General features: G+C 42.5%; 2 protein-coding genes and 1 non-coding gene across 3 annotated transcripts; all 3 read left to right on the forward strand.

The window, feature by feature from the left end:
- The first annotated feature begins 402 nt into the window (after positions 1-402).
- LOC142892425 (phosphoinositide 3-kinase regulatory subunit 5-like) lies at positions 403-14,669 on the forward strand. Its single transcript, XM_076032606.1, has 18 exons — positions 403-684; positions 2,324-2,439; positions 2,980-3,080; positions 3,179-3,247; positions 3,322-3,460; positions 5,496-5,565; positions 5,696-5,873; positions 5,973-6,144; positions 7,080-7,148; positions 7,231-8,033; positions 9,298-9,432; positions 9,700-9,834; positions 9,950-10,043; positions 10,296-10,372; positions 10,464-10,557; positions 10,638-10,714; positions 11,921-12,039; positions 13,726-14,669. Exons 1-18 carry the CDS (start codon positions 653-655, stop codon positions 13,871-13,873), a joined length of 2,628 nt encoding a protein of 875 aa, XP_075888721.1. The 5' UTR covers positions 403-652; the 3' UTR covers positions 13,874-14,669.
- On the forward strand, positions 12,861-12,970 carry trnal-caa (transfer RNA leucine (anticodon CAA)). The gene is made up of 2 exons: positions 12,861-12,898; positions 12,925-12,970. It is a non-coding gene; the product is annotated as a tRNA-Leu (tRNA).
- Positions 14,670-14,813: 144 nt separating the features above from the next.
- On the forward strand, positions 14,814-24,894 carry pik3r6b (phosphoinositide-3-kinase, regulatory subunit 6b). Its single transcript, XM_076032608.1, has 19 exons — positions 14,814-15,117; positions 15,220-15,303; positions 17,715-17,854; positions 18,192-18,260; positions 18,999-19,134; positions 19,215-19,272; positions 19,628-19,811; positions 20,421-20,568; positions 20,657-20,749; positions 20,832-21,177; positions 21,947-22,043; positions 22,114-22,233; positions 23,052-23,162; positions 23,320-23,428; positions 23,504-23,571; positions 23,653-23,743; positions 24,156-24,208; positions 24,355-24,455; positions 24,528-24,894. Exons 2-19 carry the CDS (start codon positions 15,231-15,233, stop codon positions 24,670-24,672), a joined length of 2,142 nt encoding a protein of 713 aa, XP_075888723.1. The 5' UTR covers positions 14,814-15,117; positions 15,220-15,230; the 3' UTR covers positions 24,673-24,894.
- Positions 24,895-25,165: the final 271 nt, after the last annotated feature.

Genomic DNA, 25,165 nt, shown 5'->3' on the forward strand with positions numbered 1-25,165 from the left:
CACAAGTGAAACACGTCAAGGTAAGGGACACAATCGCACAGGAAGACAAAGCCGAAGCCAGAATTCAAAATAAAATAGGAACCGTCTCTTCCAGACTCCTCACAGCCATTCTCTCACAGTGGTTGACGTGTTTTTTTTTTGTTTTTTTTTTAAAAAGAAGAAGAAAAAAAAAAAGAAAATTAGTCTTGCACAAGAATTTGACATTCAGTTTTCGAGCACTCCTGTTTTAGCCTCTGACCGATGTAATAATATCACTAACATTTAAACTTCAATTAATCACCTGACTGTAAAGGAATGTGCTTTTTCTGCGCACCCCTCCTCCCCATGGCGTTACATCCCTAGAAACACACACTTCTCAAAAAACAAAAAAAAAAAACAAAAAACAAAACAAACGGCTCTGTTTGCAGAACAACAAAGCCGCTGGTGTCTCCTGTCGCACAGAGACTCTCCTGACGCCCTTCGAGTCTTGCGTCATGAAGTTCAGCGTAAACATGATGTGCCCACTGGCTCGGTTCCTGTTTTTGGCGGCGCATGCTCCGCCGAGTTAGCAGCTCGTGAGTCGGGTTTTTGAAAAGCACAGCAAAACGCAGCCGGATGTCATAGTCGGAGCGAGACGACCCTCCGCTGGCATGTCTGACTGGTGACTTGTGCGATGACTGAGCACAGTGGCAGCTGCAAGTCAAGGTAAGACGTTGGTCTTCGTCTTTTGTGCGCGCGCGCGCGGTGTACTAATATCAATGCAAGCGACTTATTGTGTGTCATTACATGGGGTTTTATAGACAAAGCTGTCACTTCCTTCTCGTTGTAAGTTTTCTATTAAAACCTCTCACACAACACAAGTCAGATGTAATTGTCATTTACGGTTTACGCGCTGCATGTTTCCTCTTCCCCTTAGTTCAAAGTCGTTTATTCATTAGTTGTTGAGTTACAGTTCAAGCTTTAGCTTCTTATTGTAGATCATTCAGATGCTGCGATAACCTTAGAATTAAGCCTCACAGTGTAGTAAAGTGGCATGTGTGCTTGTGTTGTAATGTCACCCTTCATTCCTTTTTCTTCCAATTGTTTTCATTTACAATAAAGCAGGGTCCAATACAAACAAGTTCAAGTTCAGGCTGTTCTGTTTTGAGACAAACACTTTGAATGGCGGCGCTTGACAATGCGGGCAGACGGACACCTGTGCACAGTGTGCAGTGGAATATGGGGAACCACTGCACACTATAGACTCCTAAAAAAAATGTTTTAAAAAATGGTCTAAATATATATAAATGGATCTGAAATCTCACAATTTCAAGATGTACAAATAACAATTTGAGAAAAAATAGATCACAATGATGATCATTTAAGATTTTAAAATGATTAATTTATACTTAATTAATAATTAGTTATTATCAATACGATGAGAGGTGGATTCACAAGCGAGCTCCCTGAATATGAATCACGATGCTGAGCTGCTATAGAAAAGAACATTCTCCTCTAAATGTGTTCATATCAAATGTTTTCTCTTGCTCAGTCTTAAGTAGGCAGCCAAAGAATCAGCTCTTATTTATACTGCACACTTCCCGGAAGGGCTTTTCCTGTTTTGGCAGACACAGGTGACCCTGGTTTTTCCGAGTGTATCATTATGCACATTATTCATCGTGCATGACAATGACTAATCTGCCACAGCTGGGCACAGTTCAGCTGTGATAGCCAACAACATCCTGGAGCTCCTGGAGACATTGAAAAGCTCAGAAGACGTGGCAGTTATGAAACTGACGACTATTAGAGGCACTGTTTGTAGTGTGGTTTACTCGTTGTTATAAAGTGCTTGGGCCTCCTGGGCACAGGTGATCATGCGATGCCCTGCAAAAAAAAAAAACCTGCCTTTTTGTGTTAAACTAAAACGCTGTTACTGCCTCGGCTCGTCACAGCTCGTTTCAAAGATTTGAAAAGTGATTAAATAGGAAGTTGTCCTTTGGACAGTTTCAGTTCCAATCATCCTCTGAGTCAGATGGATTTTGGTGTTAACAGCTGAATTTAAGAATGGAAAAGTGGAAGTTGTGGCTGCTGTTTTCAAGCGGATCACCTCCGGTTTGTCATATAGTGGAGTTTCTTGGAAGTCACAGATTCCGTTGATATGTCTTTCCTGCTTCAAACGTCTGAATCCGTGCTGGACACTTTGCTCTAATAATGATTATTAGTCATCAGCGACAGCAGCAACAGGTTTCTGAACCCAGAAGAAATGCAATTCGTCGGTTTTACTGGAACACAATGACAGAGTGTCGGCCCTGTTGGCAGTTTTTTGAAGCTACTTTTTGTTTTTGCTGTGGCGGGTGACTTACAGAGACAGGACGCAGAAGATGGAGCAGAGCTCCTGCACCGAGGATCGTATCCAGCACGTCCTTGAACGCTGCCTCTGTGATCTCGGCGCTGACACTCCCGATAAGCAGCTGTGGAACAGTGAGAACCAACATCACACCTCGCACCTCACTGCGGAAACAATGCAGTGCTCTCATCCACAGCTGGAATTATCATCTGACAAAAATGACAAGTGATTTATTTTTGTGTTGATAAATGGTTTTTTTTAAAAAATGTTTGATTTGTGATCAAGCGTCAATTAAACTCTTCCATGAGAAACTTATTTTGTTGACAGATAGGAACACTTGTGACCAAGAACTGCATTGGCATTGAGTGTTTCTTTTCTAATGAAGCATTGAATATGAAGAATTAAAAGAGAATAGAACAGACCATCCTTCTTAATCGCACACTGGGGAAGTTTGCATTACTACAGCAACAGTAAATGGATGGAAAATGATATCAATTCAAAGAAATTAAAAAAAAAAAAAATTTACAGAGTAAGAAAGGAGAAAAAATGTATTTATATCTTATGAGCAGTTGGATTATTATTTACTGTTATCTACATACTGACATATAAATAGAGTGAAATCCAGAAGCATGATAATAAACATGCCTCAAGTTGTTTCTTTGTTTGCTTGTTAGCTGGCCTATGCATGAACCGCTGGTGTTTGGAGGAACTCGTGAGGAGAGACCCCCACAACTTTGTCATTCTCCTGCAGAAAATCCTGAAGAAAACTAAGGAGGTTGATATCTAAAAAAAAAAAAAAAAAAAGGTGACATAGTTGTCCTGACTCTCAGTGAAACAACAGAAAAGTGACAGGACCTTCTCCTGTCTGGACAGGTGCTGCAGCAGTGCCGCTATGAACTCGTGGTTCCCCTCACTCTCCTCTTCTCTTGTGCTCTCTTAAGAGTGAGTACTAGACACTGTCGCCAACTGCGGAGCGCGTTCCACATCTATAATAATCCTTATTACTGCACCTTCAGGCGCCTCATGTGGCCGCAGACGGGGCCGTGCTGCAGGAGGCCTTCCTATTGTTCCATTGTTTCCTGACCTGGCCCGAGCCTTGCTTCTCTGCCAGTAAGCGTCTGTTGAACATCATCCAGCAGGAGCTCAGAGCGCCAGGTACGGCTAAAGCATCTTTCTAACACAACGCAATGTAATGCACGCTGCCTGCCGGCGCTTAGCATCTGTGCTAAATGTCACACCATCAAGTTTTCACGTGTCCGTCTCTGTAAATATTTACTTGCACAAGGTTATTTGTGGGTAACATGGTGGTGCAGTGTCAGCTCACTGTAAGAAGGTGATTGGTTAGATCCCCAAGGCCTGGGGAAGCCAGAGTGTGCGGCACTGTGGCTTCTTCTCAAGGTGAAATGAAAAACTAGAAATTGGTGGCAGGTGTGAGTGCGAATATCTTTTTTTTTTTGCTATGCAGCCCTGCGGCTAAGTAGCAACTTGTCTAGCAACGTAACCCATGTCTTCGCCTAATGGCAGCTGTGAGAAGCAGCCGTCATCTTAGCACTCTGTTCACCAGCTGTGTTTTAAGACACTGCAAAACACTGGACCGCAGATGACAAAACAAAAACATTTTCTCTTGTTGTTGAAATTTATTTTTGTCTCATAGACAAGATCCAACGAATTCATTGGTTTAATGTGGGTCACAGGTGAAGGTGTTGAGACTTTTAAATGAATGTACACTTCCTTCGCAAGGCCGTGCAAATCAAAATCCTTTCAATGAAAAACACAAATATAATCTTTCTTTGGCGCTTCCTGCTAGTTAGGAGCCCTTTTCGCGGAATACAATCCAAATTTAAATTCAGAGAGAAGAAAGGAGAATTAGTGCAAACCATGGTTGCAGCCGTGAGAAGAATTGAAGGCCAGGCAATCTCACAAAAAGGGAACTTAAAAAAAGAAAACAATAAAATAAAACAGGAAACTAACCAAAAGCTTCACATGAAAAAAATCACACCAAAAAGCACGTACACAAACCCCAAAATTCAAATAACTCCACCAACAAAACAAAAAAAATACACAACACAATTTTTTACTTTCCATCTCGAAATTCTCAGGCTGTTTCCCTCAACTTCTCTGGTTGAGTAAAAATCAATAAATAAGATGAAATCACCTGAAATGATATGATGTTGACACCGTAATCATGAAGGCAATCCTGTCATGATTTGTATAACCAAAATAAACCCTCGTAATTTGCAAACCTAAATCTTTGCAACTGTATATTTTCACACAAATACTTGTGTACTCATACTGTGCATTCCTTGTGGTGTAACATTTGTGTTGCACATAGCGTTATTGCTACGTCCCCTCAACAATTCATCAAGGTTTCCTTTCTCCACCTCAGAATCCCTGCTCTCAGTTAGTGTCACAACATGGGAGCAGTGTGACAGTGCTTGTATATATATATACATATATATATATATATATATATATATATATATATATATATATATATATATATATATATATATACATATATACATATATATATATATATATATATATATACATATATATATATATATGTATATATATATGTATATATATATATATATATATATATATATATATATATACATATATACATATATATATATATATATATACATATATATATATATATGTATATATATATATATATGTATATACATATATATATATATATATGTATATACATATATATATATATATGTATATATATATGTATATATATATATATATATATATATATATATATATATATATATATATATATATATATATATATATATATATATATATATAAATATATGTTAAGGGTGTCAACGCCGCTTTATCGGCGAGAATTTTTTTATCGCGCGATTAACGCACACAGTGCTTTTTGAACCTTTGGCCGCTCCGTAGATCGTGGAAACGAGAAATGAATTGACTCACAGCACACAGTCACACGCTTGCAGCCGGCTTGTAAACACAACAAAAAAAGAAAAAGACACTGAGCTGTGTGTGTGTGTGTGTGTGCGCGCGTGCGCGTGCGTGTGTGTGTGTGTATGTGTGTGTGTAGTACAGTGCTAGCAAGTACTTAAAAAAGTAAGAGTACAGCCCTGTGTGAAGTCAGTAACTCCTAAACACTGACCTCAATCACACAAAAAAAAATCCCTTTTGGTTTCAGGAATCTCATTTCAAAGACTGGTGAGGGCAGAGCAGGAAGTTCTCCCTGACGAACACTGTTCCAAAGTCATGTGAGTTTATTTAAACATACTGCACATAAAGACACCACTAAAAGAGCAATCCTACCATTTCCCAATATCCTGGAACTACTAACTCTGTGTGTGTGTGTGTGTGTGTGTGTGTGTGTGTGTGTGTGTGTAGCATGGTGCTCTTAGTGAGTCCAGATGAGGACGTCCTTCCCGAGGTCCAGAGTCTCTCTGAGCAGTTACGCAGCTCACAGTATTCAAACAGGGACATCACCATCCAGCTGGTCCTCCGCTGTTTTCAGTCTGCTCTGGGTGCGAAAGACAACCTGGGAGCTCTACACGCTGCCCTGCAGGTGCTCCACAAAACGTTCGATGGTTAAAAAATAAATAAAAATTGCTCAGCCTACCGCATCGCCCACGGTAAATGAAATATCATTCATCTTCGACCCCAGACGAAGCAACCTGAAGAGCTGCAGACAGTCATGAAGGAAGTGACTGACATCATGGAGACGGCAGCTTCCACCGCAGACCTCAGCACAGCCAGACAAAGTCTAGTGGACGGCATGGAGAAGCTCAGAGAGGGCCTCGCTGCTTCTGCTCCACTGGATCACAGCCCAAATACTGGTAAAACAGAAATAAAGACGTACAAGATACATGGAATAGATCATGGAATAGATCTTTCCTCTCCGTCTACTATCATTAATAATAATAATAATAATGTTTTTTATTTATAAAGCGCTTTTACAGGTGCTCAAAGTCGCTTTACAGGTAAAATAACAATATAAAACAACTCGAGAGATTAAGATAAATAAAAAAATAAATAAACGATTAAAATAGATGTAACTCAAGAATAAAATCAGTTAAAAGCAGACAGGGTTGAGAGGGCAGATATGGGCTGGGAGGTGTGGTGGGTTGGAAGTCGTCTGAAGAGGTGGGTTTTGAGGGCAGACTTGAAGTTATTGAGCTCCGTGTAGTTGCGGATGTGTTTGGTGGGTGGCGGTTCCAGAGGGTGGGGGTGGAGACACTGAAGGCCCGGTCCCCCAGGGTTCGGTACTTGGTTATGCCAAGGGGTGAGAGGAGGTTTGCGTCAGCGGAACGGAGGGGACGGTTTGGGGTGTGACGGACAATGAGGTCAGACAAGTAGGGAGGGGCCAGGTTGTGGCCTATTTTCGTTTTTTCCTTTCCACCCTAACTGGTCAAAGCAGATGGCTGCCCTCCAGAGCCGAAGCTCTGCTCGAGGTTTCTTCCATCTGGGGAGTTTCTCCTCGCCACTGTCGCTTCAGGCTTGCTCTGGAGGGATCAGTTGTTTGTTTGTTTTTTTTAAACTGCATCATGCAAAGCGCCTCGAGGCGCCTCTGCATGTGATTTAACGCTTCACAATCAAAAGTGGATTGACTGAAACCATGGACATGTGGAGTTGTATCACGTTGCATGCCTAGATTGGCATAGGGGAGGAAATGAACATTTCCCATTCAAAAAAAAAAAGAGGATGCTTATCTGGAAATTTGCTCTGAAACATCAGTGCTTTTTTTGGACTGAATGTGACTTCCTCTCATTAGGGCCTGTCGAAACTGGCGCGCTGCCCTTCCCCAAATGTCTGACATGTTCCTGGGACAACGACAACTTTGGTGATTACCCGACTTGTATCCGAATGCCGCATCGACATTTCGCAGCCCTCATTTTAAAATTGTATTCTTCACCTTCTGGCAGATTTTTTGAAAGACGTCATTTCAACGGCGCCCGACCCCGACTCGCCTGCGGACTGCTTTCTGAAGATGGAACTGGACGAGGACGACAACAACGACACCAGTGTGGACGAGGAAGACGAAGTGATGATGGAACAGAAAGCAGAGAACCGCATATCTACTGCCTCCTCTTCCTCCAGGGATTCCAGCTACTCCCTCTCCTCCAGCTGGTCCTTCGACTCCACGCCGTCCTGCTCATCTGGCGTGGAAAGTGACTTTCGCGAGGAAGGACTCGACAGCCAACCGAAGCCCAGGAAGAAGCCCAAGAAGAAGTCCAGATCCCTGCTGGGTGTCGAGCGCTTCTCCTTGCTGTTCAAAACACCGCTCAGCCCCAGGAATTGCCGTCGTGTCCAGAGTATGGGGTACTGCGGGGATCTGAGCAAAGACGCGCACAAAACTGGTGCACAGCTCAATAACTCCAAGTCGCAAGCAGGCCTGGCCAGCCTGTACCCTCCCCTTTCCCCCCCCAAGAAGCACATGTGCATCCGCAGGAGGCCGATCCTGAGCTGCGACGAGGACAGTGTGTCAGAGTTGCCCACCCTGGTGAAAGTGGTGGTGTTTGGGGGCGACAGGGAGGCTGGCAGGCTGGCCAGGGCGTACCGCGACCTGCAACAGAAGGAGAGTAAATATCCCAGACTGACCAAGGCATGCAAACTGCAGTTCTACTTTGTTCCCACCAAGAGGAGGACGACCAGAGACGTCGGAGGAGGAGTGGGGGCGACCTCACTGACTGAAGGACAGACAGGAAGTTCATCCAAAGTGTCTGGGGTGGGAACATCTCAAATTGTCACATTTCTGACTCACACCAGAAGTGTAGATTGCGAGTGATGGCTTTGATAGATTTGATAGTGTATTCAGGCCAATGAAACTCTTTTGACTGATTCGTCTTTCAAAGGGTAGACCATCAAGTCTGCTTTGCTAGGTTACATCTAGGGAAGTCCGATATTATCGGCCTCCCGATATTATCAGCCGATAAAGGCGTTAAAAATGAATATCGGAAAATATCGGTATCGTGAAAAAATATTACAAAAATATGACTTTTTGAAAAATATTTTTCCCGAGTGGAGTAGTCATGCCAAAGAATAAATTCCTCGATTTTTCCTGGTATTACTGCACCTAATTACTAAATAGTAAATAACAACACTTTACTTTACTCGTCTCCACTATGCTTGATGATGTCATCAAACCGCATCGAAGCATAACAGCCAGCGACGTGTTTTAGCAGAGTGGTTTCAGTTGGTGGCTGGCTGCTCACAAAATAGCTCGTTCGTAACTGACGGCATCATGCGGGGACATCACAATACAAATTAGCCATAATGTGTTGATTCCACGACCGCATATATCGGTATCGGTTGATATCGGTATTGGAAATTAGGAATTCGGACAATATTGGGATATCGGACATCGGTGAGAAAGTCAATATCGGACATCACTAGTTACATCCGTTTCTTCATACACTCATAGATCCATTTTTCTCTTCTCCTGCACTCAGGGTCCTGAGGGGGTGGAGCCTAGGCCTAACCCTAACCCCAGCCGGTCATAAACACTCGCCCACGTAACCCCAATACAAAAATAACACCGATTGTGAAAAATGGGCCAATATTTTAACTATAATATGATCTGTGCGTTCCTGATGTGCGCCCATCTTGATGCCTGTTGATAAATACCACACTGTGGAAAAAACTGATCCAATTTATAAATGACAAATGTGTGGTGTGGGTATTTATTCAGATGGACACGAAAGAAAGTTTAAAAACACAGAAATCTTTTTGTGTTTTTTTAAGTCATGTTTTGAGATTTTTTCCGTGTCGGTTGAACAAATCACATGACATACAGTAAGTAATAGGAAGCTGACTAATAGAGTGAGGACGTAAATGGTCTATTTTATGTGCATAGCAACTTATGATTAAAATGATCAAACAATGCCATAAACTGCATCTCATGTGATAAAAATTAAACATGATTTTTTTATTTTTTTTATTATGTTATTATATACATACTCTTTGATTTTTGGCTTTGGTGTTGATTCCAGCTGGAGTCCAATGGCAGTGGGATAAAGGAGAGCACAAGTACAACTGACATAGCCCAGATGTTGGGTGCGATTGACCCCTGGTACGAGAGGAACGTCCTCAATCTGCTCAGCTTGTCTCCTGATGTTCTTTGTCAGGTACTTTCCAAACTGTAACTGCGACTTTTGTTGACTCGTGCGTCACAATTCATTCATGACAATAATAATATGGTTTCAGAAACGCTATTGACTTCAGAGATATTGGTGCTAATACATTTATTTATAACAAGATTAAAAGCATGTTTATGTTGGGACACTAGTTGATACATATTTTGGTTTTATCCCAAATGTGTCCTTGCAGTTTCTGTTTTTTTTTGTTCTTAAAAAAACAACAACAAAAAAACACTTCTGTTTTTTATTTTTAAGGATGTCAGTAAAGGAAGTGACGATGTCTCACCAGGCTCTGGAAGCGCAGGACGGCTTCCTCTGCTCACTGATTTGGTGCTGTACTACTGCAGACATGCTGATGAGCCGGTCCTGATGCAGCTCTACCAGGCAGAGGTGACACACGCCCATGTGTGCACGTACACAAATACACATAGGGCTTTTTGGCACATCTGCATAGAGCTGAAAACCAAACAGAGCTTCTTTTTTTTTTTTTTTTTGTTCCTCACAGCTGACCCTAGCTGGCGGTGAGAAAAAAAGGGAAGTGTTTCTCCATTCTCTAGAGTTGGGGCACACTGCTGGAACCAGAGCTGTTAAAGCTATGGGTGAGTCAAACTTTGGCCTACAAAAAAGCATTGAAACACGCAGATTCAATTCACCAGGGACTGCTGGATGCATGTGAATTTCCACTCTCGGCACTGATGGATTTAACTTAAAATGAATTTGCAAGTCAATGTGAGACACATCTGCGACTCTAACAACAATTCCAAAATAAGATTGTGTATGTACTAAAATATTAACAAATCGTTTTCCTTCAATTACCCATAATGACACATAATTGTATAATGTTTCTTTAGGTGCTGCAAGTAAAAGGTTTGGTATTGAGGAGGAACGAGAGGCGGTTCCTTTGACATTCAGAGTAGCCTATAATAAGGTATGTTCTCTTCGACCTTTACTTGACAGAAAGAGTTGACCACTGATTTTTTTTTTTTAACTGCTTTCTGTCTCCTGTCGCTGCACTGCAGGTGGCCGTTAGCCGCCGGAGTCAGTGGAACCAGGCAGACATGGTTTGCACTTCGATAAACCTTCACAAAGCCTGCCAGAAAGCTATGCTGCTGGGTGTGTGAAAAACACCAGGTCGGTGTCTCTGACTCGTTTAGCGATAAGTTTCAGAGTCATTCTTGTTTGTTTGGTTTCAGGAATAGAGAGTCTGCAGCTGTCGATGACAGAAGTCCTGAAGAGGCAGTGCTCCAAGTCTAAAAAGGGCTACAACCAGGTGACTAATCCTTGTACTCCGAAGAACAATAATAATGATGATGATGATAATAATAATCAGCAGCAGCATCGTTGTCGTCGTCAAATAAATAAATACTGTATTTTCCGCACTATAAGGCGCACCGCATTATAAGGCGCACCTTCAATGAATGACATATTTTAAAACTTTTTCCATATATAAGGCGCACCGCACTATAAGGCGCACCGCATTATAAGGCGCTACAGTAGAGGCTGGGGTTACGTTATGCATCCATTAGATGGTGCTGCGCTAAAGGGAATGTCAACAAAACAGTCAGATAGGTCAGTCAAACTTTATTAATAGATTACAAATCAGCTTTCTGACAACTCCATCCACTCCCAAAATGAATAAACAACTGTTTTATTATTTTCTCCGAGGTAAAGTATTTTCGTGACACAGTTTATCTTTTTCTTTTTCTTGGTAGTCAGCTGGCAGTTGCTGTGAAATAGTAGTTCGTGTGCGGATGGAGAGATTACGTCTTTTCATAAACCGAAAGCACCAAGAAGGACCGCCTCTAAATTCATTGATGTTAAGTTCGCGTGCTCGCGCTGTTGCCTTCATTCGAATAGTGATTGTCCTGACACTTCTACTTGCTGCTCTCTGTTCAACAACCCACTGTTCAAGTTTGTCCTCTAACTGTAGCCATCTCGCTTTGTTCCCGCGGAAACTCTGTTTAGTCTTCTTTACTTGGCGCAGCTCATCCTCTTGCTTCCTCCACTTCCGCACCATTGATTCGTTAATGTTAAACTCTCTCGCTGCTGCTCTATTCACGTGTTCTACTGCGTGACTGATCGCCTTGAGTTTAAACTCTGCGTTGTAAGCGTGTCTCTTAATAGGAGCCATTTCAGGGTCTTTACACAAACACACGAATGGAAATTAAACGCTGTTTTATATATCCCAGCATGCACCGCGCACTACTTCTTCTACGGGGGAAAATGGAGTCGGCGGCTGCTTACTGTAGTTGCGAGACCTGTTGCGGCTCAATATTGATCCATATATAAGGCGCACCGGATTATAAGCTGCATGGTCAGCTTTTGAAAAAATTGAAGGCTCTTAGGTGCGCCTTATAGTGCGGAAAATACGGTACATAAATAAAAACCACAATAACAAATAAATAAATACAACAACAGCGTTTTGATGTGCTTCTCCCACCTTCACACAAGTTCTCTCTCGGCTTGTCCTCTGCAGCACTTCTCCATAACAGAGGTCAGGGTGGACCAGGTGCAGGTGAACTGCGTTGACGAGGGGACGACCTTTGCAGTGTGTCTGGATCAGGATGAGAAGAAGTTCATCCACAGTGTCGTCAGGTAGTCATGCCCAAACTACCGAAGAGGATTAGGGCCACAAGAAGAGAAAAACTTTTTTATTTATTTATTTTTTTTTTATTTTCGCCGGTTTCCTGATTACTGTAGTAGGTGAACCTTGTGGGATACACCAGTTTTCAACAGGTTACTTTTAACTGTGGGTAACTGGGTTAATAATCCCCCATCCATCCAGTCTACTCACCACTTAATGCATGAAATTTCTACTTTATTCACGAAATTTCGTCTCTTATACGTCGACTTTTTTCACGAAATTTCAACTAAAAACTCGAAATCAAAAAAACAACAAAATACTCCTTCCTGTAATATTTTTTCTCTCTTGTGGCCCTAATCCTCTTTCGTACCCAATACACTCCTCAAAGTGATTCTGAATTATTACTGTGCTTGCTTTGCAACTGCGTGAAGCGCATGAATCCTTGCTCCGTAATAGAAATCTAAAACTACGGTGGCCGACAGGGGCAAACGCGCTTTCTATTTGTAAACGTGCAGCGCTCAAAACTTAAATATGTCTACATTTCTGTAGTGTAACACAAACGACAACTGAAGGGCTCACAAGTGGACTGCTAACAATGACGGACCTGCCTCCGACAAGGAGTTACGCTACGATGCGTCAGACTTTCTTTTCGATTTTATTTCTCTCTAGTTCGACAATTCGGAGCGAGCGTCACACCGTTTCCGTGTTTTCGGAAGTTGTGCCGGGTTTGTCCTGGTTGGCCGCCGTAAAAACAAAACAAAACAAACCAAGAAACTTTTCGCTCTGTCTCAGGTCAGAGTTGTACAGCGAACCGAACGCGGTAGTACTCATTGTCAGGATGGCCGAGCGGTCTAAGGCGCCAGACTCAAGGTTGCAAACCTTCCTGTGCACGGGACTTCTGGTCTCCGAATGGAGGCGTGGGTTCGAATCCCACTTCTGACATTACTTTTCTTTGGCAATCAAACGTTTTATTTCATCTTAAAGGTTCAACCCGTTGACGTTTAAGCACCTTAACAAAGCAAACGACGTGACAAGGCTTACTCGTTAACTTGCAAGACGCAGTAACGTTGTCCTTCCCTTTGGAGGCGCAATGGATGACGTCATTCAATAAATGACGTCAGACTCACGCCGACGCTCACAGTAACAGCCTGCTCAAGCAGAAATTGTAAATCGAACCAATTAATCAATCCAACCAAAATCATAAAATCATCTGATGCAGACACTCAAGCAAACCGAGTAGACTTGTTACTGCAATGGGAGGGGATCTGTAAGTCTCTGCCTCATGACTGGCCACAATGCACAATGGTGTTAAATGTAATTGCATATTAACTCTAAAGCCAAAACCTCTCCACAGAGGGGCTACCAGGTTAGAGCAGACCCTCCTACCTTTAAATAAGCTGCCTGACGAAGAAATCCAAACACATATTATTATTATTATCATTTATTTATTATATTATAAGTCATATTAAAGCACCTTATTTATACATTCTTATTTTGTTTTGTTTTAAAACAATCTTAATTCATCTCCTTGTTGCTGTGTTGTGAAAGTGAGAAGGGGAAATATAGAACAATTGAAATCAATAATTAATCAGACTGCCAAAGCGAAAATATAGACTCTAGTGTATGAATCCCCTTGTGTTTCCACAACTGTTTTTTGGAAGAGTCTCTCTCATGCTGCGGTCTCTTTGTCTACGCAGGTGTGACGTGTCTCTGTGCTGTAAACCGGGAGCCACTTCGGACTGGAGGTCCTACAAACCGTCACTTGGCCAAGTGCAGCCGCTGCACCCGTCCTACTATTCCTTGCTGTGCCTCCCTATCACCTCTTTCTCCACCTCGTGTCCCTGAGACGAACCAAATCACGTGCTCCTCCTCAAGCAGTGCGTGGACCAGAGGCAGACAAGCAACAGCGTTGACAGCGGACAGTGGCCAGTCAACGGTGACTTTTAAAGTCACCGGAGAGGTGCATCGTGGACTTCTACAGGTGCAACAGTCGCCATCTTGTGGTCAAAATAAGACACTGAAGAACCGTGTTCTCAACGTGAGGCGCCTGAAGGGGGAGGTTCTTTGTCAGAGGAAAGGAAATCTTTTAAACGATAAATTGATTAATGGTACAATTTTTCTCGAAGGCTGCAATTTCAATTACATAAAAAATGTGAGAATGTCGAAAATGCATACAATAATCATTCTTGTAGAGCTTTGATTGATGGAAATAATGAATGTCTTTACTGTACCTGTCACTGTGGTTCTATCAATATGGTTCTTATTTATTACGACTATTAGTACCGTACAGACTTCCTTGTTTGTTTTTGCACAAGTGGCAGTACACGCTAGAGTTGTAAAACAACACTGTTTCCTCATGGCACAGAGAGAGTCCTGCGGTACTGTGACCGCAAGGGAAACAATGACAGAGCACAATGCACATACCGATGAGCTACATGAATTTCAGGTTTCAGGCCAACAGCTGATGCTGAGGCGTGTCACGTTAAACTGGGTGGTTCATTTTTAATCTCTCTGTCTTTGTTTCAGCACAAGACAGTGGTTCGTGATCCAACAAATCCAGCACTAGTTTTTTTTTTTTGGTTGTTGTTGTTGTTGTTATTGTTTTTTTTCTTTAAGTTAAAATTTTTATGTAACGATATGATCTCAACAGAACGTTTCTCGTTTTATTATGCTGATGATGCACTGTCAATGTGAACGTGAGAATTCCCTAGACTTCCCTTTCTAGATAAGCTAAATATTTTTTTTTGAACTGAACTAATTTTTTTGTACTCCAAGAAAACAAGACATCCTTTATGGTTATTATTGCGTTGGAAGCTTTGTTCCAGAGCTTCAGTGACATTATGTTTCGTTCAGCTTTTAATTTATTTGGATTTCAAAGAGCCTCTCTCTGCAACTTCCTCTTATGACTCACTCACGCTTCGTGCCTGTAGTTTGAGCACAACCTGTCATTGCACAATGCTGGACTTAGCAGGTAGCAACGGAGTGAACGTTGAAAGGGAGCTCTTGTCCTGAATCTCTGTCCACTTTTGGGATAGACACTACAATATAGAAACCAGGATTGCAACACGTTAGAGCGCAGCATAGACCTAGTAAGTGAACATCTTTCAATAATCATAGAGGCTTATCTTAAGTTTTTGGCAGAACTGACGTCTCACAATAATCGGACATGATTTCTTTTTTTTTTTTTTTAGCTGAAGCGATTATGGAGTCAAACCTGTACAGCAACGTCCAAGCTCTTCTCAAAGAGATTATGAGCAAAAGAGCTTCACAGAAAGGTAACAAGTAGATGAATATGCACCTAAATATCTTTAAAATAAATAAATAAATAAATAAATAACTTAACCATTGCTTAGATATTCTCCAAAGCACATGGTAACATCTATCATATATGGTGAATTCAGCATGATAGCATGATATCATTGGCACCGGGTGGGTGGGAGTTAATGATACTGATTTAGTTTTTAAATGTAGCGTTTTCTTAAAGTCTTAACATTCTCTGCAATATGCAGGTGGCAGTCAATGATTTGAATTTAGTTCATTTTGTTACCATGAAGTGTATAAATTATATGTGTGTGCAATGTGCATGAATGAATGAACTCTAATCAGCTGCAAACCACAAACTTGAGAGCGACCGAGATTTTCGAATTTCTCATTCAGGAATTCAGGCTCAAAGCAAATGAAGAGGAAACCTGAACAGGTCGAATTCTGAGGCTTGGCTCGGATTCGGACAGATCCTGCTAAACTAATGGCACTGATATATGTGGTAGTTCAAAATATACGGATCAGACTCATTTTCAAGTTCAAGCGACATTTAATTTGTCTTTGATCATCAAGGTAGCTAATATAAACCCATGCTAGTGTAAAACCCTGAAAGGCTATTGAACCCCCCCCCCCCCCACCCCCCACATGTCTTTAGCCTTCAGTGGAAGCGGTCCAGAACCGACTTCACGCCAGACCACATTTGTATCTGTGCGACCTCAGTCTCACCATCGCCTGCTTCAAACATAACAATGGTTTCTGCAGGCTAAAACATAAATGCAACGTACCAAGACTTCCCTCAAAACATGACTATTATGTCCTAACTATCCAGTCAAAGCAGATGACCACCCTCTGGAATCTGGATCTTCTCTAGCGTTCTTCCTGCATGGAGAGTTTTTTTTCCTGGCCGCTGTCGCCCCCTGCTGCTCTGGAGGGTTCAGTTGGGTTTCTTCCGATTGTACGAAGCGCTTTAAGACATCTTTGAATAGGATTCAGTGCCATAAAAGTTGATTGACTGATTATCCTAACTGGAGCTTCATCAAAACCACCAAGGGAGAAGATTAAACCCTCGACTTCTACAAAGATGGAATCCAACAATAAGAAAAACCCTGTTGTCCCATTCACAGCAGGTCTCTCTGAAAAACTGCAAGCGTGACATCACAGTTCATTTTAAATTTGGAAACTTTGTCAGAAACTGTTTCTTCCCGAGAACAAAACTCCAAGACAAAAACACGGTCATGTGATCTGCGCACGTTTTAGCCTGCAGTCCACGCTGTCCTGTACAGCAAGAACTGCCCTGACCTTTACAGTTGAAACCCTCACCCTCCACCTCAGCTCACCACTACCCCAACCTCTCAGAGCTCCACACACGTGTCAAGCACATTCCACAACTGCTTTCATTCTATTAACAAGGCAAAACACTTTCAGGTGAGTGTTTCCCAACCGGTGGGTCTCGACCCAAAGGTGGGTCCTGGAGCTGTTTTGATTGGGCCGTGGCTTCGTGGGCAGTTTCCCTATTTTCAAAAGGGGGGGGGGGGGTGGTTTAAAATAAAATGTTGGGCATTCAACGATTCAATTCAATAGTTTCAATGATTTATTTAATAAATATGTTGATATGATGTTTTGATTTTTGTGGAATAAATTTGGGTGGCATCTTCATGAGAACGAAACTGAGACTCCACCGGTTGTGAAGCACTGTTTCAGTCAGCAGGATAGACATGCCAAGCCTCAAGACCTCCCCGTCAATTCTCGGGGGTCTTAAAGCCGCTTTTAGAACTGTAGAAAGCAAAATGTCTACAAACAGCCAAAATTAAAAAAAAAAAACACCTCTAAACTCTCTAAGGTGGGAATGACCTGGACCAACCAGAACTTTCACTGACGTTCACCGAATAAAATATCACAGAGCTACGCCAAGAACTCAGCTTTACCTGATTTGGATGGACAAAAACTCAACACGGGCGACACGGTGGCGCAGTGGTTAGCGCCGCCGCATCACAGCAAGAAGGTCGTGGGTTCGATTCCGAGGCCCGGGCCTGGGACCTTTCTGTGTGGAGTTTGCATGTTCTCCCTGTGTCTGCGTGGGTTCTCTGCGGGTTCTCCGGCTTCCTCCCACACTCCAAAAACATGCATGTGAGGTCAATTGAACACTCTAAATTGTGTGAGTGTGAATGGTTGTCTGTCTCTATGTGGCCCTGCGACGAACTGGAGACTTGTCCAGGGTGTCGCCCTGCCTTCGCCCTAAGACAGCTGGGAGAGGCTCCAGCAGACCCCCGTGACCCTGAATAGGAATAAGCGGGTATAGAAGATGAATGAATGAAAAACTCAACACACATTTACACATCTTAGTTGTTCACTCGTTATTTTTATTTAGAGTAAACGGTTACCATGGTTTCATGAAGCAAATGACCTCCCGTCTCACATTCTGCAGGGAAGCTTCGATGGACTCTTCAGAAGGAGCTGGAGAGCAGTCCCTCAAGCAGCATCTTATTGATCCAACTAGTGCTCAAGGAGCTGGAGAATTGCTTTGAGGCCCAGCAGCAGATGACCTCAGAGGGCAACGCAAACAAGGTGATAACCAGTCGAACCAATAAAGTTGGTCTTCTGGGAGGATTCAGGGGGTCTTAATGGCTACCTTGCACTCGTACACTGGCGCAGACCAGTAAGGGGCTGAGAGCAGATCAAAGACAAGAAGTGAATTATGCTTTGCTTCCTGGGCTCTGCGAGAGAGGGCACTGACATTAAGGAACAAGGTGGGAGAGGGGGAAAGGTGAGAAGCGGAAAGGATTTATAGAGGCTGCACTGCCAAATATGTGCCTCTCATTTCTGCTCCACACGTTCTTGTTTTGTTTGCAAATCTGTTTCGCCAGAGCACATTTTTAAATTTGGATTGTTTCTTGACTGACAGGTTTTTAAAGCAGAGTCCCTCGTGAATGTGATCCCGTTGCTGCACACACTGTACTACGTGATCATTCAGGTAAGAAGCACCAGAGTCACCAAACCATGTGGTTGATTTCGAACTAGAGAGGTCATTATAATCCTGTCTCTTTTCAAATACAGATATCAGCACAAGTGACTTGTCCACACTTTCATGCATAATAAAAAAAAATAAAAATAAAAAATCACCTTAATTTCATCAATTTCATCACCTTAATGTCAGCTAGCGGCTTTGTCAAGCAATACAAATTTCCCAGGTATTTAAAATCAATGAGCTTGCAGTCACGATTACAGATACTTTTAAAAGTCAAAATTTTAAGAGATCAGTCAACAAAGTTTAAATAAGTCCACCAAAAGTACCCTTGCATAAGCTTATACAAAGTCTGTCCAATAAACTGTGCATTGTTGCCATTTCAAATAAGACAAAGGAGGATCAAGAAACAAACTGAAATGTTTGAACTGAAAATTCAATGGACTTGTTTTTTAAGAACAGGCAACAGCAGAACAATTGAACATATTGTCCCAGCAGCGACGTTATTCACATTATAAATTGTAGATGATCAGAATTTATTGCTGTTGGTAACTAACACATCTTTCTCTGTGTCTTCTGTTTGTATATACATATATATATACATATATATATATATATATATATATATATATATATATATATATATACACACATATACATATATATATTATATAATGCATATATATATATGTATATGTATATATTTATATATACATATACATATATATATATGTATAATGCGTCCAGTCCAGTGCAGTGATCCCCACAGAACTTTACCAGAGCGTGTGCGAGTGCCTGACGAAGTTGATAATATTACCGCCTCCTTTCTCCAGTGTGGCCTTGGCCACACTGAGAAGCATAAAGACGGAAATGGTCACACCAGGTACGGTGACAAGCAAACACACGGGGCAACATGATGTGAAACGTGAAACTCTGCAAACCCAGTCGTCCGTCCCTTTGCAGGCTGCTTGTATCAGAGCAGAGTCGCTTTGGAGCAGAACTTGAAGAATGAGCGGGAGAAGTGGGTCCATCTTTTTGTAATTATTGAAATGATTCAGATTATACATTAGTGATAGGTGGTTCTCAACTGGTGGGGAGCCTCAAGACCCGCACCATTTTTTTTCCCCCTTACCACAAAGTCGTGAGCCGAATGAATTCCACAGCGCTCGTTTCATGTGTAGTTAAAAAATTCTTTGTAATTACATATGTGTATGTATGTAATAACATTTCCTCGATAATTATATTTCAAAATCCGCGACCCTATCAAAACAGCTCCACGACTCTCTTTTGGGCTGCGACCCACCAGTTGAGAAGCACAGGCTGCGGGCACGCGATGAGGCTCTGAACAGCGTGGCCTCTCTTCCCTCCGACTGCAGGGTGTTTGTGCTCGCCGACCCGGCCGTGTGCTCTGCTGCCCTTCAAGCAGCCGTGCGGGAACATTTGGAGGTGTCACACGTGTCGAGGGACACGACGGCCGTGCAGAACAACGTGGTGCTGCACGTCCTGCAAGCGGGCCTGGGGATGCAGTGCCGCAGCTCCAGTGTTTCTCAGGCGCTCGAGGTTTGAAACTGTTTCTTGCAAATGCAAAGGACTTTTTGAGCCAGACTTGCGATTTCTCTCAGTGTGTGTTGGTTAATATGCGCTCGCCACTTGTTTGTGTGTTTGTTTGTTATTCATTATGCACTTCATGCCTGGGCATTCAGTGACGTCCTACTTAGTCCTACCTGAATTAATACACCTCGTAATACCATTTGATAAATAGTATCAATCTTTGTTCCTCCCCCAGTGCATCGCCTTTGTAGTGAAAAATAAGAATATCACAGATATTTTCTCAAATTCAAAATTAAAGGGCGATTTTAGAGATTAGTCAACAAAGTGGTTGTTGTTGGTTGTTTTTTTTGGAGACATGTGGAAGCTAAAACAGAACATTTTTGAGTGAGGCTGTAACCAGAGGGCTAAATATTCTGTTTCCGATACCTGAAAATGTATGCAATTTGTGTGAGGCTGCAGCACTTAAATCTCCAAACATTGATTTCATTTTTACATTTAGGCAATTTTGGCCCATAAAAAGTCACATGTTACACAGAGAGACACACAAATAACTCAAAGAGCACCAGGAGCACCAATAATTCTTCCATTAAGTTTATATTTTTGGGATTCGTATTTTAGATTCTGGGCGACCAATGGACAGAGAAATATTTCCAGCAGCTGGCTGAAGTCATGGAGGACAATATGAAGCAAGGCGCAGGTGGACATGACCTCTACCTCCTCAAACTCAAGGACATCCACAGTCACATTGTGACCGCTTCCACGGAAGGTGTGCGTTTCTTCAACATGCTGTTCTAACGTTGGATTAAAAAAAAAAAGAGAGCATTTTCACCGATTCATCCACTCTGCTCTCTCAGAAGTAACTCCAGAAGATCAAGATTCTGAGCTCGCGAGTCCGATGCCCTTCCCAGACATACAGTTCGTAACGTGGCACAACGACGACGATCTCTGTGAGTCAAAAACCGACCGTGGTTGCAGCTTTACGACGAGGTCCCGTGTTACCCGGTCGAGTGAATGTCTCTCTCCTGCCAGGGGACCTGCTGTTGAACTTCTCCCTGCACTGCTGCCCAAACTCCTGCTCGGATGAAGGCAGCAAAGATTTGTTTGACTTGTCAAAGGAGAGCAGGGTGGAGAGTAACCGCTGCGGCGATGGCGAGAATTCCCCCGTCAGAAAGCCATCGTCGGCGTTCAGTCGCAGGAAAGCCTTCAAAAACGTAAAGTTTGCCGACAAACTGACACTGCTGAGGGAGAAGATGGAGGCCTTCAATGGAATTTGCGATTCGCTGAGGAACAACAGCAGGCGTCACACGGCGCGGGTGGTGGTCATGGGCGACGACCGCGTCCTGGGACGGCTAGCCAAGGCGTACCACTCCATCAGGTAGGAATTCTTCAAAAAATAAAAAAACGCCTTCATATATATATATATGTAGTTGTGTATAACACTTACAATTATGTGAAAATCACTGTTTTCGATTTACAATGGGGTTTCCTTTTTGTCGGACACAATTAGCATAAAATGCAGCAACGCATGTCGGAATCTTATACAATTGAAAAAATGTTGCCGCATCATTGTTTTCATCCATTGAATGATGAAGCTACCACATGGTGGTTAAGCTATTTCATATTGTTTATTTGTACAGGAGGTTGTAATCATGGCCACTGAACTATTTTCTTTTTTTTAGTTTAACTTTAATCGTCACATCTTCTCTCATCATTTATTTACTTTTCTCCGGGTTCCTCCCACAGTCCAAGAACATGCATGCGAGGTCAATTGAACGCTCTAAATTGTCCGTAGGTGTGCATGTGAGTGTGAATGGTTGTCTGTCTCTATGTGGCCCTGCGATGAACTGGCGACTTGTCCAGGGTGTCGCCCTGCCTTCGCCCTAAGACAGCTGGGCTAGGCTCCAGCAGACCCCCGTGACCCTGAATAGGAATAAGCGGGTATAGAAGATGGATGGATGGATGGATGGATTAAACACCTGCAAGGATTTTTACGTTTGGTTTTACGTTGAAATAGGAAGAAAGAAAAAAAGTTCTCTCTGAACAAGTTTCAAATGAATAATATTCATTTTGTGAGGCAGTTGGAGACCCAGATATATATATTAGTCACATGATGAACAGAGGTTTTGTCCTCATATTCTTTGCAGGGAAAGAGAATCCAAACATCTCATCCTGACTAAGAGACTGAACTTGCGGTTGTACTACATTCCGCTGGCTGATGTGGGGACTCCACCTCAGACACCTGTAAGCTTGGTTGCTCACATTAACAGGCGTTGTCGCAGAAATGTCCACCAACGCATGTCATTGCCCTCAGTGCCACCCTCGTCTGGATGACAGCGTATATTCTCTCTCCTCCTTCCTGGGACAAGTGGATCCATGGTACGACAGCAACATCAATGGCCTGCAGACATCGATCACCAAGCTGTACGAAATGGTAACGTGGTTAAACGTCCTCCATGTCACTTCGTGCGTTGGCGCTAGCAAGCTAACTGTTGTGCTTCAGGGTTAACAATGACGCTGGATTTTAAACACTTTTTCGCAGTTCACACACACACACACACACACACACACTTTAGAACTCCCAATTCATCTCACCTCAGACACAGGGAGAACATGCAAACTCCACACAGAAAGGTCCCAGGAGACCCCGGGAACCGAACCTGTGACCTTCTTTCTGTAAGGCGGCAGCACTACCACTGCACCACTGTGTCGCCGCCAATGGGATGCATCCACTTCAAAAAAAGTTATAATATTACAATATAGTTATCATCTGTCTATTCTATTATTTATTATTATATCTATTATTATGAACTTGTGTTGTCACGATACTGGATTTCAGACTTCGATAGAGTATTTGGAAAAGTATTGATTTTTCGATACGATTTTCGATACTAGCAACTGCGGAAGTTTGGGGCAGGGGGGTCGGGGGGTCGCACTGAAGTCCCGCAGAAGGGGGAGGTAGGCGAGGGAGCGCTCAGAGTGTTTGTGTGTGTGTTGGCGGTGTCGCACGTCACCTCGATGTAGTACCGACATGTCGATACTACCGAGAAGTCACATCGTATCGTTTTTAATTTTCAGTATCGAAAAAATATTGACATTTTTGACAACGCTAGTAGGAACTAATTGCATTGTTATCATTATAGTCATGTTTCCATTTGTGGGAGGATACCATTATGTAGGAGTTTATGAAGCTGTGAGACTTTGCATGTTTATGTATGCAACCCTTGATTCTGTCCACTTGGTCTGCTGCAGCACTGTAAAAACATCAAGCCCTCAAGGCACAACCTCTTCCTGCTGGACACCCTGTGCTACTACCTCCGCTGTGGCTCGCAGCACGTGAAGCTGCCACTGTATTCCGTCAAGGTGAAAGCCCCGTGGCCTCAATAGTTTGGCAGAAATGTTACTTCTCATGGCTGAAATGATTATCACTGCATAGTATGTATACCTTATAGTGGAGAAATACCTTGGCAGTATTGGCTGCAGAGTGCATTCCCGGCTTGACCGCAGCGTTTCTGCTCAGATGACCCGTTCCAAACCTGAAGGCTGCCCCGTGGTGGAGGAGATGTTTGTGTCCCGTCTGGAGGCGGACATTCCGGAGTTCAAACACCTCAAAGGAAAATCCCCAGAACGTATGTTTCACTCCGTTTACGCTTGCGTGTTTTACGCGGTTACGCCATGCAGTAAAGCCCGTCACATTTTTACAGTGCAGTTTGCCACGCGCAGAAAGAAGTCATTGGGCCAAGGGGCGTCGTTATCCATCAGCTATTTAAAAGTAAGATCTTTGTCAGTGTTGTTTCTCTTCAGTATTCTCCCCCCAGAGCGAGGCTTCTTCTTACTGTGTTACTCTCAACAGACTTCTTTAAGCAAACGACAAGAAGTGAAGGGCGAGGCCCCAATGGCTTGCGGCGTCGTCGTCACCTCCGAACCCACCGCCGTGACATCAGGTTCTCCTACGGTCCACTCCTTGAGACTGCATTCGATTGAAAGATTTCCAGTGATGCAAAGAAAGACGCAGCAAATGCACCAACTCATGTTATTTGTGTTTTTATGCCGGAAAAAATATGTGCAAGAAAAATAGGTGCGCTTCCAGTCAATTCCCGATAATACAATAAGAATTGCCGAATTGAAAGGGAACAGACTGAGCCATTAAGATCTCAGAATAATATGAAACTTTATTTATCTTCATTTGCAAAGTTTTCGACCATTATTAATGAGTAATTAACTTTAACTAATGTGAGACCTGAAAATGGAAGCTGCCTGTGCTACACGCAGTCAGTCTTCTCTTGTTTCTTGAGCTGCTGCAACAGTGACTCCATAGGAAACAGTGTTAATCTGTCTTTATCATTTTTCATCCAGGTGAAAATGCACTCAGTGTTAAGTTTGACTACATGAACCCAGAGTGCAACACGGTGAGATGCTTTTGGATTTTACTGACTGATAGTGACAATTTCAACAGTAATACTGCTGCATCATTGCTTGATTCTCTGAATTGTAACTAAATTATACACGGGGGAAAAAAAAAAATTTTTTTTTTTTTTTGGCAAATGGATTGCAGGAGATACGCACAAAAAGCCTCATCGTAAAGACAGTGGCCAATCGAACCCTCTCTGTGTGCCTGGATCAGGACTCCCGCAGGACTTACCACAATGTCCAAAGGTTTGTTTGTTATCTTTCACTGTAAAACCACTGATAGTAGAATCTGCTGCATTGTCCCGTCATACTTTCCAGGATGGAGATTTCTGTGTGTGTCGACCCAGGGAACAAAATCCGGTCCAGCTTTGGTGCCAGCACTCAGAGAGAGCCGGTGTTGAGGCAGTATCTGGACAAAGTTCTGTTGCTGCCAATCAACACGTTCTCCAGTTTGACACCTTGAAGGACGCCAGCTGTCTGTTCGTGTCTCCCGGTGCGAACGCCAATAAAAGAAACCAGTGTGTGGACAGACCTTTGTAGCTGTTGTCTGAAGCTACACAAGATCTTGTCCTCAAGTAGCAGCAGCTAGCATCAGTCAATGCTACTTTGCATCTACCAGGCTAAAATCGAAGTCGGGGGGGAAATATGTTGCATTATTGAACATGGAAAACTGAATGCATAGTAAATTCAATTATTATTATTATTATTATTATTATTATTATTATTATTATTACTATTACTATTATTTTGTGTGGGGGAGGATGTTGGGGGGGGGTTGAATATTTTAAAGTAAGTAAAATCATTTGAATGTTGGTAGAGAAAGAGAAGTCAGAGTTTAAGTGGATGGTCAAGAGAAACAGCTCAGGCTACTTGTTGTGGTTGCTTGTGTCCATAATTCATTTAAATATTGTATTTAACCAAGAACATGTTGTATTTAACTAAAATTAACTAAAAGT

Source organism: Nelusetta ayraudi, unplaced genomic scaffold (assembly GCF_046127955.1).
Source record: "Nelusetta ayraudi isolate G7.1 ecotype Tasmania unplaced genomic scaffold, CSIRO-AGI_Nayr_v1 ptg000034l, whole genome shotgun sequence".
Lineage (NCBI taxonomy): Eukaryota > Metazoa > Chordata > Actinopteri > Tetraodontiformes > Monacanthidae > Nelusetta > Nelusetta ayraudi.